Source organism: Caretta caretta, chromosome 2, assembly GCF_965140235.1.
Source record: "Caretta caretta isolate rCarCar2 chromosome 2, rCarCar1.hap1, whole genome shotgun sequence".
NCBI lineage: Eukaryota > Metazoa > Chordata > Testudines > Cheloniidae > Caretta > Caretta caretta.
In genome coordinates this window covers 70,278,646-70,293,724 of record NC_134207.1, presented here as the reverse complement: position 1 = coordinate 70,293,724, position 15,079 = coordinate 70,278,646, and the positions used below count along the sequence as shown (strand labels likewise).

The 15,079-nt window shown below is 45.2% G+C and overlaps 1 protein-coding gene across 2 annotated transcripts in view; it reads right to left on the bottom strand.

The window, feature by feature from the left end:
* The window catches only part of ATP6V1H (ATPase H+ transporting V1 subunit H), an 89,265-nt gene extending 75,189 nt beyond the window's left edge, over window positions 1-14,076 (bottom strand). For both annotated transcript variants that reach the window (XM_048840665.2, XM_048840666.2), the window contains exons 1-2: window positions 13,936-14,076; window positions 6,186-6,308 (exon numbers count right to left, since the gene is read on the bottom strand). In XM_048840665.2, the coding sequence (XP_048696622.1) occupies window positions 6,186-6,289 (104 nt within the window). In that variant the 5' untranslated portion in view covers window positions 6,290-6,308; window positions 13,936-14,076. The remainder of the gene's footprint in view (window positions 1-6,185; window positions 6,309-13,935) is intronic.
* Between the last annotated feature and the right edge of the window lie 1,003 nt (window positions 14,077-15,079).

The window sequence follows — 15,079 nt, the reverse complement described above, 5'->3', positions numbered from 1 at the left end:
CTCTGAAATCAAACACTGCCGGTAAACACTGCTACATGTTTTGTGTAATGTGACTTTTTGTTTACATGCATAACATTCAGAGGCAGAACAAACAATACACTAGTTAGACTTAGACTAAACTGAAACTGTACTAGAAAACTCAGGACCTAGATACTGGCATATACCAGAATTTGAGCAACTCTGAGCAAGAAACTTTACTCCAGCACTGCAGAGCAGAATGGGCAGAGGAATTCGCCTCTCCTGTTTGCTTTAAAACCACTGTTTTAAAATTACATTAAAACAAGTCATAAAATATACTTAACAGCATATACATCACTTATAAAACCACAAATAAAAAAAAATGGCACCTCCAGAAAACTGAACATAAAGTCTTATCCCAATTTAGGGCAAAAACCAGAAGATACGATTTGAGACCGGCCTCCATTTTTGAGGGCACATTAAACATGCTAACAGTTTTATCTATGGATTGTCAGCACAGCATCTCAGATAATCTTAACTCTCAGAATGGAGCATGAAAGAGGCGCTCTCTAAAATAATCAGGACCAATCATAGAATCGCAGAATCATAGAATATCAGGGTTGGAAGGGACCCCAGAAGGTCATCTAGTCCAACCCCCTGCTCAAAGCAGGACCAATTCCCAGTTAAATCATCCCAGCCAGGGCTTTGTCAAGCCTGACCTTAAAAACCTCTAAGGAAGGAGATTCTACCACCTCCCTAGGTAACGCATTCCAGTGTTTCACCACCCTCTTAGTGAAAAAGTTTTTCCTAATATCCAATCTAAACCTCCCCCACTGCAACTTGAGACCATTACTCCTCGTTCTGTCATCTGATACCATTGAGAACAGTCTAGAGCCATCCTCTTTGGAACCCCCTTTCAGGTAGTTGAAAGCAGCTATCAAATCCCCCCTCGCTCTTCTCTTCTGCAGGCTAAACAATCCCAGCTCCCTCAGCCTTTCCTCATAAGTCATGTGTTCCAGACCCCTAATCATTTTTGTTGCCCTTCGCTGGACTCTCTCCAATTTGTCCACATCCTTCTTGTAGTGTGGGGCCCAAAACTGGACACAGTACTCCAGATGAGGCCTCACCAATGTCGAATAGAGGGGAACGATCATGTCCCTCGATCTGCTCGCTATGCCCCTACTTATACAGCCCAAAATGCCATTGGCCTTCTTGGCAACAAGGGCACACTGCTGACTCATATCCAGCTTCTCGTCCACTGTCACCCCTAGGTCCTTTTCCGCAGAACTGCTGCCTAGCTATTCGGTCCCTAGTCTGTAGCTGTGCATTGGGTTCTTCCGTCCTAAGTGCAGGACCCTGCACTTATCCTTATTGAACCTCATCAGATTTCTTTTGGCCCAATCCTCCAATTTACAATCCACATAGGTCAATCACCACTTTGAACTGCATCAAGAAATAAATCAAATGCAAATGCTATTTGTATTAGCAGGTAGAAGCCCCAGTCATGAACCATGACCCCACTGTGCTAGGCGCAGTACAATCCCCAACACGTGTTGTCGACCAAGCACTAGTGCACTGTGCTTCATTCTAGAAACATCACTAAGTAAATGGGCAGTTGCGTTCTGTGCTAACTAACATTCCTAAATGGTCCGAAAGTATAGTTCCATCTTGACTGAACACGTTGCAGTAATCTAATACAGAAATAGCAGAGGCATGGACTAACTATGGCAAGGGCCATACACATCAGGCAAGCTCACAAATTTTCATTCCTCCAGGAGCTGCGAAGGATAACAAAGTTCAGCATCTTGAGAACAAAAGGCAGGCATACTCTCTCAATAAATGGACCACACCACTTGTCTCCCGTCCTTCTAGCACCATAGAAACTTAGCGATGGAAGGGACCTCGAGGTCATAGTCCCATCCCCCCCAATGCTGACACAGTACCAACTATACCTAGACCTTCCCTGGCAGGCATTTGTCTAACCTGTTCTTAAAAACCAACGACAGATTCCACCACCTTCCTTGGAAACCTATTCCAGAGCTTAATAGCCTTATAGTTAGAAAGAAGAAAAGGAGGACTTGTGGCACCTTAGAGACTAACCAATTTATTTGAGCATAAGCTTTCATGAGTTACAGCTCACTTCATCAGATGCATACTGTGGAAAGTGTAGAAGATCTTTTTATATACACACAAAGCATGAAAAAATACCTCCTCCCACCCCACTCTCCTGCTGGTAATAGCTTATCTAAAGTGATCACTCTCCTTACAATGTGTATGATAATCAAGGTGGGCCATTTCCAGCACAAATCCAGGGTTTAACAAGAACGGTGGGGGGGGTGGGGGGGAGGTTCCTAACCTAAATCTCTCTAGTACAGATTAAGTTGATTACTTCTTGTCCTAGCGTCAGTGGACATGGAGAATAATTCATCACTGTCCTTACTATACCAGCCCTTTTGAAGACTATTATTAGGTCCACCCTCAGTCTTCTTCTCAAGACTAAGCATGTCTAGTTTGTTCAACTTTTCCTCATATAAAAGGTTTAGAAAACCTGACCTCTTTTTTTTGCCGCTCTACTCTAAGTTCTCCTCAGTTTGCCCACATCTTTCCTAAAGTGTAATGCTCACCACTGGATTCCAGCTGGGGCCTCACCAGTGCCAAGTAGAGTGGAACAATTACCTCCTGTATCTAACAAACAACACAAGTTAATATACCCCAGAACGATATTAGCTTGTTTTGCAACTGCATCACGCTGTTAGTTTGTATTCATTTGGGGATCCACTACAATTCCCAGACCCTTTTCTGCTGTACTACCGCCTAGCCAGTTATTCCCCATTTTGTAATTGTGCATTTGACCTTTTCCTTCCTAACTGCAATACTTTGGTCTGAAATTCAATGAAGACAAGTGCAATTATTCAACTTGTAAGGTCCTTCTGAATTCTAATCATGTCCTCCAAAGTGCTTGCAAGCTTCCCAGCTGGGTGTCACCTGCAAATTTTATAAGCATACTCTCCCCTCCATGATCAAAGTCTTTAATGAAAATATTGACTTGTATTAGACCCAAAACAGACCCCTGCAGAACCCCACTATATACACCCTCCCAATTTGACAGTGAACCATTGAAAACTACTCTTTATTTAGGGTTTTTCAACCAATTATGCACCAACCTTATAGTAATTTCATCTAGACCACATTCCCCTAGTTTACTTATAAGACTAGGGTGTGGAAGACTGTCAAAAGCTTTACTAAAAATAAAGTTAAATCACTTACACTGCTTCCCCCCATCCACTGGGGCAGTAACCCTGTCAAAGAAGGAAATTAGGTTGGTTTGGCATGGATTTGGCTACTGCTTATCACCATCTTATCCTCTAGTTGTTTTCAAATTGATTGTTTAATAATTTGTTCCAGTATTTTCCCAGGTATCAAAGTTTGTCTCACTGGTCTATAATTCCCTGGGTCCTCTTTGTTCCTCTTTTTAAAGATAGATACTATGTTTGTTCTTCTTCAGTCCTCTGGGACCTCACCCATCCTCCATGAATTCTCAAAGATAATTGCTAATGGTTCCAACATCACGTCAGCTAAATCCCCAAGTACTCAAGGGTGAATTTTTCTAGGCCCTGACAACTTAAATATATCTAAATATCATTTATAATTGTGTTAAGCATCTGGTCACAATTTTAAGTCTAGCATAGTTAAGCCTGCTTGGACACTTCTTATGAAATAAGAGTGGATTTGTTCAGTTTAGCTTAAACCCATTTCAAAGCAATGCAAGCTAAACCTAACAAGCCATTCTTATTCATAGTAAAAAGTGTCCACACAAGCAGTTATACTGGTATAGCTATACCAGTTTAAATTCACTACTTTCCCAGGTAGACAAATCGTCAGGCCTAGAGAGATGAAGTGTCCACACTCCCACTGCAATTAGATTAATTCGACATTAAGGCCTGGTCTATGGGCCGGGAGCTGCGGGGGCTCCCACGACCTCCATGACTTCAGCCCATGGCAGCCGGGACCTGCGGGGGTTCCCCACCGGAGGCAGCAGGGGGACCCTGCAGCTCCTGACCACTGCAAGCTGAAGTCACGGAGGTCGCTGGAAGTCACCAATTCTGTGACTTCCACAACCTCCGTGACTAAATCATAGCCTTAACTATAACCTAAAACTGATTCTGGAAAGGACTCTTTACAACTCTAAAGATCTCTATTATGAAACTGACCTAAGAACTCTATTCATGTCTGTACGTATAATGACCCTTTAACCAATACTCTCTCTTCTTTTTTTAATAAATTTTAGCTTAGTTAAAAAGAATTGGCTGTAAGCATGTATTTGGGTAAGATCTAAGATATTCATTAACCTGGAGGGTAATGTGTCCGATCCTTTGGGATTGGTAGAACTTTTTAAATGATGAACAAGATTTTCAGTAATCCTCCTCCTATTTGATTTGGCTGTCTGGGTGGGAGGTCAAGGCTGGATTGCTTTAAGGGAACTGTATTTCTGGCTTTTAGGTAACTAGTAAGGTATTGTAGAAGCTGTTTTGTTGCTGGCATAGTGAATCTAAGTTTAGAATAACTAGCAGTTTTGGGGATTGTATGCCCCATTCTTTGCAGTTTGCCCTAATTAAGCAACCTCAACGTGCCCCCGACTCCGGGGTCCCACTCAGTTTAAATTAACATTGGCAAAAAGCTTCAATGTCAATGCTGTTATACAGTAACTCCTCGCTAAACGCTGTAGTTATGTTCCTGAAAAATGCTACTTTATGCAAAACAATGTTAAGCGAATCCAATTTCCCCATAAGAAATAATGTAAATGGGGGGGTTAGGTTCCAGGGAAATTTTTTTCACCAGACAAAAGACATAAGTTTTAAACAAACAATTTAATACTGTACACAGCAATGATGATTGTGAAGCATGGTTGAGGTGGTGTAGTCACAGGATGGAAGAGGGTAGAATATTTCCTAGGGAATGCCTTGCTACTAAATGATGAGCTAACACTTGGCTGAGCCCTCAAGGGTGAATACATTGTTCTTAATGTAGCTTCACACTCTACGAGGGGGTAGCACCAATGGGGGGTGAAGACACAATATACGCATGGCAGTGGCTGCAAACACACCGTGTGCATGTGAGTGAGAGAAAGAGACACACACACACACCCCGTGTGCATGTGAGTGAGATGCGCACTGCCCCTTTAAGAACGCTGACTTCACTCGAAGTACATTGCCTTTTTAAGTAGATCAGCAAGTTGAGACAGCAGCTGCTGCCAGCAAGCTCCCTCCATCCTGAACTCTGTCATGTCCCCCTCCGCTCTGTGGAGATGGGGTACAGGAGCGGGGAATAAGTACACCTTGACATCAGCACCCCTCTTCCCTCCCTCTCCCTGCAAAGCAAGCAGGAGGCTCCCAGGAGAAGCTCCAAGGCAGAGGGCAGGAGCAGCACATGGCAGTGCAGGGAGGGACACCTGAACTGCCCAACAACTGACAGCCTGCTGGGCAGCTGCCACACAGGAAACTTAGGTGAGATGATGGGGGGCTGCCGACCCACCCTGGTTCCAAGCCCCCACCAGCTAGCTCCAACGGGCTGCTCTTCCTGCAAGCAGTGGACAAAGCAAGAGGCTGCCAAACAACGTTATAAGGGACCATTGCACAACTTTAAACGGGAATGTTCTCTAATAGATCAGGGATGTAACAAAGAAACAAGGTTAACCGGGATGTTAAGTGAGGAGTTACTGTACAAGAAAAACTCTGCTATTGTTAGTATACCTATTTTGTTCAGGGGTGCTCAGGGTTGGAATAAACCATGCCAACAAAAATTGCAGTTTTGTCAGTATAAGCTGCATACACAATCGAAGGGATTTGCAAGTACACTACACCTATACTGGCAAAGCACTCCTCATGTAAACCTGGCATCAGTCCTGTGCATTTCCTATTAGGCCATGCTTTCTGTGAGGAAACACTATTCTAATGTTAGGTGGAAAGTAATCAATTTTAGTAAACTTGTCTTAAAAACAATGTTTCTGAGGACCACTATATTGAATTCAAAAAATGAAGTTCCTTTTCTTGAAGTAAGTCCATAGGAAATTATCCCAGCTATTTCCATTCACTGTAGGTTTTTTCCACTTTCATAGTATCATGATAGAATGACACTTCTCATGTTACACATCATAATGGATATTCACAAGAATCCACAAGCTAGTAGAAAATGCAGCTGTCAATGACTCATGGTCAGTTTATACTTACTGGAGATATGACTGCCAGTTGACTTTGTTTGCCCGAACTTCAGCAGCTTTGGCAGCAATTATGTTTGTTGGGACAGCAGCATCCACAGCACCTCTGATATCCATTTTAATCTCGATTTAAAATCTGTTTAGAAATACATTGAGTCAGATCTGAGACAAGTACAATAAATCAGGAACACAAACAGACTACGTGGCCAAAATTTCCAGCAGTTTTTAAATGATTTTAGGTGCCCAGTTTGGGACACCTTAAAGGAGCTAGTTTTCACAGTGTGGGTACCAAGTATTTTCTGAAAATAAGGCCTCTTTATGGCATCTCAAGTCTGGCATTCCCCCCCCCCCCCCTCCAAAAAAACAGGAAACCACAGGTTACTTTTGAAAACTTTGGCCTGTACTTTTAAAATCAAACATTTTCCTCTTCCATTAATTTTAAGTCACAATGAAAAAACATTGTACTCACGCAATAATGTGAAGATATTTCATGGGATAAGGTATATACTAAAACTAATTTAAATAATAATTGATTGTCTGCTGTTTATGTTGCATAGAAATTTTCTTCAAAACCCACTCATAATGGAAGATAGTTATGTGAGAGGCTAAATCATTTGTTGCTACCTCTTTTAAGTAGTTCTTTAGCTAAATAAGAATATAAACTCTTCATGAGTGTAAGTTATGGTTGTCGATAAAGGGATGACATCCAAAGATGCATACACCTCAATTCTGACAGTCACATCAAAGACAGCACATGAAAGACATACAAAAGCATGAACAGTGGGAAAACAAACATATATACAAGCCACTTTCAACTAAACTGTATTTGACAAAAGTCTTCAACTCTTCCTTTAAAAAGCTGAAAATTTCTTCACACCAAGCCTCAGCATTTTTTCCTTTGAGATCTGCAGGGCTTGGAGAATATCCACTTGCCTGTGGCAAAAAGGATGTTTCTGAACAATTTAAGATTTCCTTTTCTATATTTAAAAAAAAAAAAGTTTCTGGTCTTATGGTTAGGATGACCTTCCCAATGTGAACCTAGTGTTCACTGATGCAGTGAGTGTACAGACATCTCCAGTGCTAGCTGCTCAATTTTCCCCAATCTGTAGCAGCGTGAAAACTACTGCTAATGAAAAGTGTACATAAGCAGACGTTAAACTGACAAGAATCAAAGAGTCAGGTCAATCTTATTTTGCTGTTGGTTAGTCAAGGTCAATACTTGTGTTATTCATTGGGGGATGAGGATCTTGGAGTGTAGCAGACACACTTCCCACTGCCTCCATAGCAGCCAGAAAACTGAGGGAATATTAGAGCAGTAGAGATTTCCATCAGCCTTCACAGCAGTTTAGAGATTGTGGTGGGGATGTATATAGAGAGAGTATCTAAGGAAGAAAGTTAAAAAAAGCCACAATGCAAGGAGATAAAAGGAACAGAAGTGCATGGAGAAAGGAAGATGGAGAGGAAACAGACACCAATGGTAACACAAGTAAAACAGAAACATTACGGTCTATTTTAGGGCAAAAACAAAAAAGGAGTGAAGCAAGAAAACAAAACAGAGTATGTTCATTAAAAAAAACTAACAGAATTTAAATGCAGTACAAAACTGTTGTAATCCTTTATATTTCAGGAAGAGTGGCCTTAGGGGCAAGGCAACACAGGTATTTTTCACTTATGTGACTACACAAAGTCATTGGGTTAGTAAATGTTCAGTAAGCTTTTCACAGTGGGTAATACCAACAGGTCAGAAAGGTCAGTCAGGAACAGTAAACAATTAACCATAGGGTACGCAATATTAAGACAAGCATAGGCATGGAAAAAATCATAGCAAAATAAACTAAGCAGCATTTGTAAGAAGAAAGAGACCAGAAGAGCCAAGCTCCTGCATTTACTCCACAACAGAAAATGGGAAGAGTTTGTGAAGTGACACAAAGCTTCTCACTGTTTCATTTAGACACAATGAAATCGATGCATAAAAAATTTCTTAAGAGAAAAAAAAAGGAAAATAAAAACAGGTCAGACTGAACTTCTCCCATCCTTCTGTTATGTATTCCTTTGTGTTCTGCTCCCCATATCAGAGTCTGGCTGCATCAATAATGAAGTTGCTCCAGCTTTAAAGAAAACATTTCCCAAACAGATTTGGAGACATTTTAAAACAAACTTCACTTACACAATCAAGGAAGTTATTTGAATAAAGACTGCTTCAAAGAATTGCATTTTTGCAACTCCAGAAGTCGCCCTAAAAGTAACTTGAAAGCAGTGTGACTTGTACCCAGGAGCTTTCAATTAGAAAAGGCCTGGATGTCCTATTCAGCATGTATCACATAATTTAGGCCTAATTTAATTTAGTCATTTGTCTTACAGCTAGTCATTCCCCTAGTGACATCAACTCTTGCTTCTCAAGAACTATCCAAAAATCAGAAGTCTTCACTGGCATGTCATGCTATATAAACATTTACCCTTTGGCAATAACAGTAACACTAGGTCTCAGTATCACAGACAGAGACCTTCACCACTTCTGCTTTCTCCTTCCTTTATGGCCTAATCATCATCTGACTCCGATTCCAAAACAAGGAGCGTGTTTGCAGCAGGTTGAAGCCTGGCAGGAGCAGGAACTCCACACACCCTAAACTAGAACTACCTCACCCAACCAGCTTGGAGCTCTTTGACCACTGCCACCACAAAGAAGCAGAATCTCCCTTCTCCATTCTCTACTCCCCAATACACACCCCTCATTTCTATTATTGTATGAAAAAAGCAACTTTACTTCCCATTATTATTTCATGGGGGAAAAGAAAAGTAGCCCTAAAAAAGGAAAGCAATAAATAAACCCTTCAACATTGCACTTTTGGGAGCTATACTCTAAACCAGGGGTTGGCAACCTATGGCATGCGTGCCAAAGACGGTACACGAGCCGATTTTTAATGGCACGCTGCTGCCTGCCAGGTCCCAGCCACCGGCCCAGCTCAGCCCGCTGCTGAACCCAGGCCGACAGTGGGCTGAGCGGGGCCGGGACCCCAGCAGGCAGCAGCGTGCCATTAAAAATCCTGCTTGCCCCCGCCCGCTCTTCTCCGCCCCTCCCCCACCACCACAGGGGCAGGGTGAAGAAGCTTAGTCCTGCCAGCTGCTGCTGCAGGGCAGGCAAAGTCCCCCCTCCCCCGCCTCTTCCCCCAGCATGCTGGGTTCCTGCCCTTCCTCCTCTCCCTCCCTGCTGCTGATCAGCTGATGGCCTTGCGAGGGAGGGGGAGAAGCCCAGCCCCTGGCTCGCTGCTCTGGGGAGCAGGCGGAGATGAGGTGGGGACGGGGTCCCAGCCACCAGCCCCACTCAGCCCACTGCCGGTCTGGGGTTCTGGCTGCCGGGGTCCCAGCCGCAGGCCCCGCTCAGCCTGCTGCCGGCCTAGGTGAACGGAACCCCAAGCTGGCAGTGGGCTGACAGCATAAGATCAACATTTTATTTTAATTTTAAATGAAGCTTCTTAAACATTTTGAAAACCTTGTTTACTTTACGTACGACAATAGTTATATAATATATAAACTTATAGAGAAAGACCTTCTAAAAAATGTTAAAATGTATTACTGGCAAGTAAAACCTTAAATTCAAGTGAATAAATGAAGACTCGGCACAGCACTTCTGAAAGGTTGCCGACCCCTGCTGTAAACACACCAGCAGGTTAGTGGAAATCTATCAATTTTATGAAAAAACTCGTACAGATACAGACAGACATCATCTTCCTTTCCAAATGCAAACAGATGGACATCATACCAAAAGGACTGAAGGTAAAAAATCCATTACAATCGACATACCACACAGACTATGCGGACAGCTTGTGCCACACACTCTCAAGGAAACTGTGGAACCACCTGATCAACATCCTCTACAGCAAACAAGGAAAGATTAAGAATGAGCTCTCAAAACTGGATACTCTCATAAAAAAACAACCTTCCACTCAAGCTTCCTCGTGGCTGGACTTTACAAAAACTAGACAAGCCATTTACAACACACACTTTGCTTCTCTACAAAAGAAAAGGACACTAATCTATCTAAAATACTACATGCCACAAGGAACCACAACAGTGGTTCCCTTAACCCACCCAACAATATTGTTAATCTTTCCAGCTATACTCTTAGCCCGGCAGAAGAGTCTGTCCTATCTCGGGGCCTCTCCTTTTGTCCGTCCAGGCCCACGAACATGATACAGTTCTGTGGTGACCTAGAATCCTACTTTCGACGTCTCCGACTCAAGGAATATTTCCAACACACCTCTGAACATACTAACCCACAGAATCCTTCCTACCAACACTACAAAAAGAAGGATTCTGAGTGGACTCTCCTAAGGTCAAAACAACAGACTGGACTTCTACATAGATTGCTTCCGTCGACGTGCACGGGCTGAAATTGTGGAAAAGCAACATCACTTGTCCCATAACCTCAGCTGTGCTGAACAAAATGCCATCAACAGCCTCAGGAACAACTCTGACATCATAATCAAAAAGGCTGACAAAGGAGGTACGGTCGTAATCATGAATAAGTTGGAATATGAACAAGAGGCTGCTAGGCAGCTCTCTAACTCCACATTCTACATGCCATTATCCTCTGATCCCACTGAGGATTATCAAAAGAAACTACACCATCTGCTCAAGAAACTCCCTGAAAAAGCACAGGAACAGATCTGTGCAGACACATGCCAAGAACCCCGACCAGGGGTATTCTATCTGCTACCCAAGATTCATAAACCTGGAAACCCTGGATGCCCCATCATCTCAGGAACTGACACCCTGACAGCAGGATTGTCTGGCTATGTAGACTCCCTCCTCAGGTCCTACGCTACCAGCACTCCCAGCTATCTTTGAGACACCACTGACTTCCTGAGGAAACTACAATCCATCGGTGATCTTCCTGAAAACACCCTCCTGGCCACTATGAATGTAGAAGCCCTCTACACCAACATTCCACAGAAAGATGGACTACAAACTGTCAGGAACAGTATCTCTGATAATGTCAAGGCAAACCTGGTGACTGACCTTTGTGACTTTGTTCTCACCCACAACTATTTCACATTTGGGGACAGTGTATACCTTCAAATCAGTGGCACTGCTATGGGTATCCACATGGCCCTACAGTATGCCAACATTTTTATGGCTGACTTAGAACAACACTTCCTCAGCTCTCGTCCCCTAATGCCCCTACTCTACTTGCGCTACACTGATGACATCTTTATCATCTGGATCCAAGGAAAAGAAGCCCTTGAGGAATTCCACCATGATTTCAACAATTTCCATCCCACCATCAACCTCAGCCTGGACCAGTCCACACAAGAGATCCACTTCCTGGACACTACGGTGCTAATAAGCAATGGTCACATAAACACCACCCTATACCAGAAACCTACTGACCGCTATTCCTACCTACAGGCCTCCAGCTTTCATCCAGACCACACCACACGATCCATTGTCTACAGCCAAGCTCTACAATACAACCGCATTTGCTCCAACGCCTCAGACAGAGACAAACACTTACAAGATCTCTATCAAGCATTCTTACAACTACAATACCCACCTGCTGAAGTGAAGAAACAAATGGACAGAGCCAGAAGAGTACCCAGAAGTTACCTACTACAGGACAGGCCCAGCAAAGAAAATAACAGAAAGCCACTAGCCATCACCTTCAGCCCCCAACTAAAACCTCTCCAATGCATCATCAAGGATCTACAACCTATCCTGAAGGATGACCCATCACTCTCACACATCTTGGGAGACAGGCCAATCCTTGCTTACAGACAGCCCCCCCAACCTGAAGCAAATACTCACCAGCAACCACACAACAGAACCTATCCTTGCAACAAAGCCCGTTGCCAACTCTGTCCATATATCTATTCAGGGGACACCATCACAGGGCCTAATCACATCAGCCACACTATCAGAGGCTCGTTCACCTGCACATCTACCAATGTGATATATGCCATCATGTGCCAGCAATGCCCCTCTGCCACGTACATTGGCCAAACTGGACAGTCTCTACGTAAAAGAATCAATGGACACAAATCAGACATCAAGAATTATAACATTCAAAAACCAGTCGGAGAACACTTCAGTCTCTTTGGTCACTCAATTACAGACCTAAAAGTGGCAATTCTTCAACAAAAAAACTTCAAAAACAGACTCCAAGAGAGACTGCTGAATTGGAATTAATTTGCAAACTGGATACAATTAATTTAGGCTTGAATAAAGACTGGGAGTGGATGGGTCATTACACAAAGTAAAACTATTTCCCCTTGTTTATTTCCCCTCCTACTGTTCTTGAAAAGTGCTGGAAATGGCACACCTTGATTATCACTACAAAAGGTTCCCTCCCCCCTCCTTTTTCCTGCTGGCAATAGCTCACCTTTCCCAGTCACTCTTGTTACAGTCTGTATGGTAACACCCATTGTTTCATGTTCTCTGTGTATATAAAGTCTCCCCACTATATTTTCCACTGTATGCATCCAATGAAGTGAGCTGTAGCTCACAAAAACTTACGCTCTAATAAATTTGTTAGTCTCTAAGGTGCCACAAGTTCTCCTTTTCTTTTTAGCATGTTAGTTGTGTCCCTTAAAGGGCTCAATGACCTAGTTCTTAGAGGAAGTAGCAACATCCATTTTAAATGCTTGTCAGATTAGTGGGGACTGGAAAAGAGAGTTTAGAGAGCTCAAGGATGCGGAAGTTAGAGGCAAGTAGGAGCAAGCCAAGAGGGAACTGAATAGGGGTGCAGCACTTTGCTTGTTAAAGCCCTTCAGAGCCCGGCAGACTGCGCTGGGGCTGCAGACGGGTGCAGCAGTCAAACTGCGCTCTGCACGCTGCAGGATCCCAGCACTGATGTGCCCAGGCCAGAGGTGGGCAAACTACGGCCCATGGGCCACATCCGGCCTGCGGGACCCTCCTGCCCGGCCCCTGAGCTCCTGGCCCAAGAGGCTCACCCTGTGCCCCTCCCCTGCTGTTGCCTCAGCACACCACACCGCGGGCACAACGCTCTGGGTGGACAGGCAGCACAGCTGCAGAGCCACAGCCTGACCCAGTGCTCTGGGTGGCATGGCTGTAGCGCCGCCAGCCACCCATGCTCCAGGCAACGTGGTAAAGGGGCGGGGGGGGGGTTGGATAGAGGGCGGGAGAGTCGAGGGTGGGGGTGGTCAGGGGTGTGGATAAGGGTTGGGGTGGTCAGAGGGCGAGGAACAGGTGGGTTGGAAGGGGCAGGGGTCTCGGGGCAGTCAGGAAGAAGAGGGGGGTTGATGGGGTGGCAGGGAGCAGTTTTGGAAACCCTCCATGCAATTTTGGAAACCCGATGTGGCCCTCAGGCCAAAAAGTTTGCCCGCCCCTGGCCCAGGTTGCTCACAAAACCTTAGGAGGGACCCTGCTACTCCACGCACTGCTAGGGGGTGTCTAGATAAAGCAGCTTCAGCGGAAGCCTCGGCGAGAGCCTGAGCCCATTTCCCTCCCGCGAACCCACCGAGCAGCTTCGAGCAGGGCAGCGACCCCGGCGCTAGGGCAGGGAGGCGCTTGCCCGGAGGCAGGGGGTTGCCGCTCCGAGCTCAGCCCCAGCCTGCTCCGGGCTCCCAGCACCTCGGCAGCCCGTTCCGTTGTTCTCCCCGCCCGCCTCCGGGGAGAGGGAGCAAAGCCCCTGGGGGGGGGGGCTCCCCCACGCCGCCCCCTCCAAGCGGCACAGGGAGACTCAGTCCCGGAACGGCCGGCAGGGGAAGGATGCGGGGCAGGATGCAGCCGGGGACCGCTCTTACCCCCTCAGTCTATGGCCGGGCCCGCGGGGCGCTGCGCTCCCGAGCTCCGCAGCTCCAGGGCAGCTGGGGGGACGCAGCCGAGACAACGGGGTTGGTCATGTGACAGCACCCACCTGACTGCGCAACCCGACGGCGGCCGGGGAGGCCCGGTTCGCGCAGTCGCAGCGCGGGCGCTGAGGGCGGGGTCGCCCCCGGTTGCTGGGGTTACCGCTCGAGCTGGCCTGGTCCTTCTTTGAGGCACGTTCCAAGCCGCCCTGGCTGTGGCTGGCAGAGCCAAGTGTGCTCTGGATAGTGCCAGAAGTCACTAAGCTCACCAGGGCCTGCTCAAGGGAGCTTCCGTGGGTCTTAGGCCTCCGGCCCCCTTGTAATTCACTGTGATCATGCCAGCACCTGCTGGTCACTCTGTGTCAGGAATAATGACACAGCCCCGTACAGTTAGTTTAGGGCAAAAGCATCACAAAGAAGACATCTACATGCGCACGGAGCTTGCCAGCTGCCACCCCTCTTCCACAGGGAGACCCTGGCAGGCTCCAGTCCTTCAAACCCTTCCACCAGGATTTTGACTTCTCAACTACAGTTTCATGTCCGTTTTAGAGTCAAAATGAGGGTCTCTGAGTCATTCAAGCTGAGGCTTTGTACCAAAAGCCTTTTCTTTGCCTGCTGGGCATCCTGAACCCACTCTGAAGCAGTATTTATAGTTCTCCACAAGGGGTGCTACTTCCCTTGAGTTATTTACCATTCCCAGGAGTTGCAGTAATTACCTCTCACTGATTTTAATTGTTGGATGAAGTTCCATAACTCTCCACTACGGAGTCAGAATACAATCCCTAGCTCATGCAGATAGATATGTAATGTTTAAATATACACAAGATTCTGAATAATCTCTGTGCCCATAGAATCGGGCGCACCTCCGTATAACAGTCTACTAAAGATTCCACACTTCTAAAGTCCCATCTGTCACAGTAGCCACGTGGATTTCAAGTGGTTTAACTGAAAGCTAACTTCCTTTTTTTAGCAAAAAGGATTGTTTTTAATGAGAAATGGAATATTTAAAACTAAGCAAATTCCAAAAGTTAAGGTTTCATCTGCAAAATTAATTTAGTTGTATTTTCTCTGTTTTCCTTGTGTTGTTCAACTGGATCCT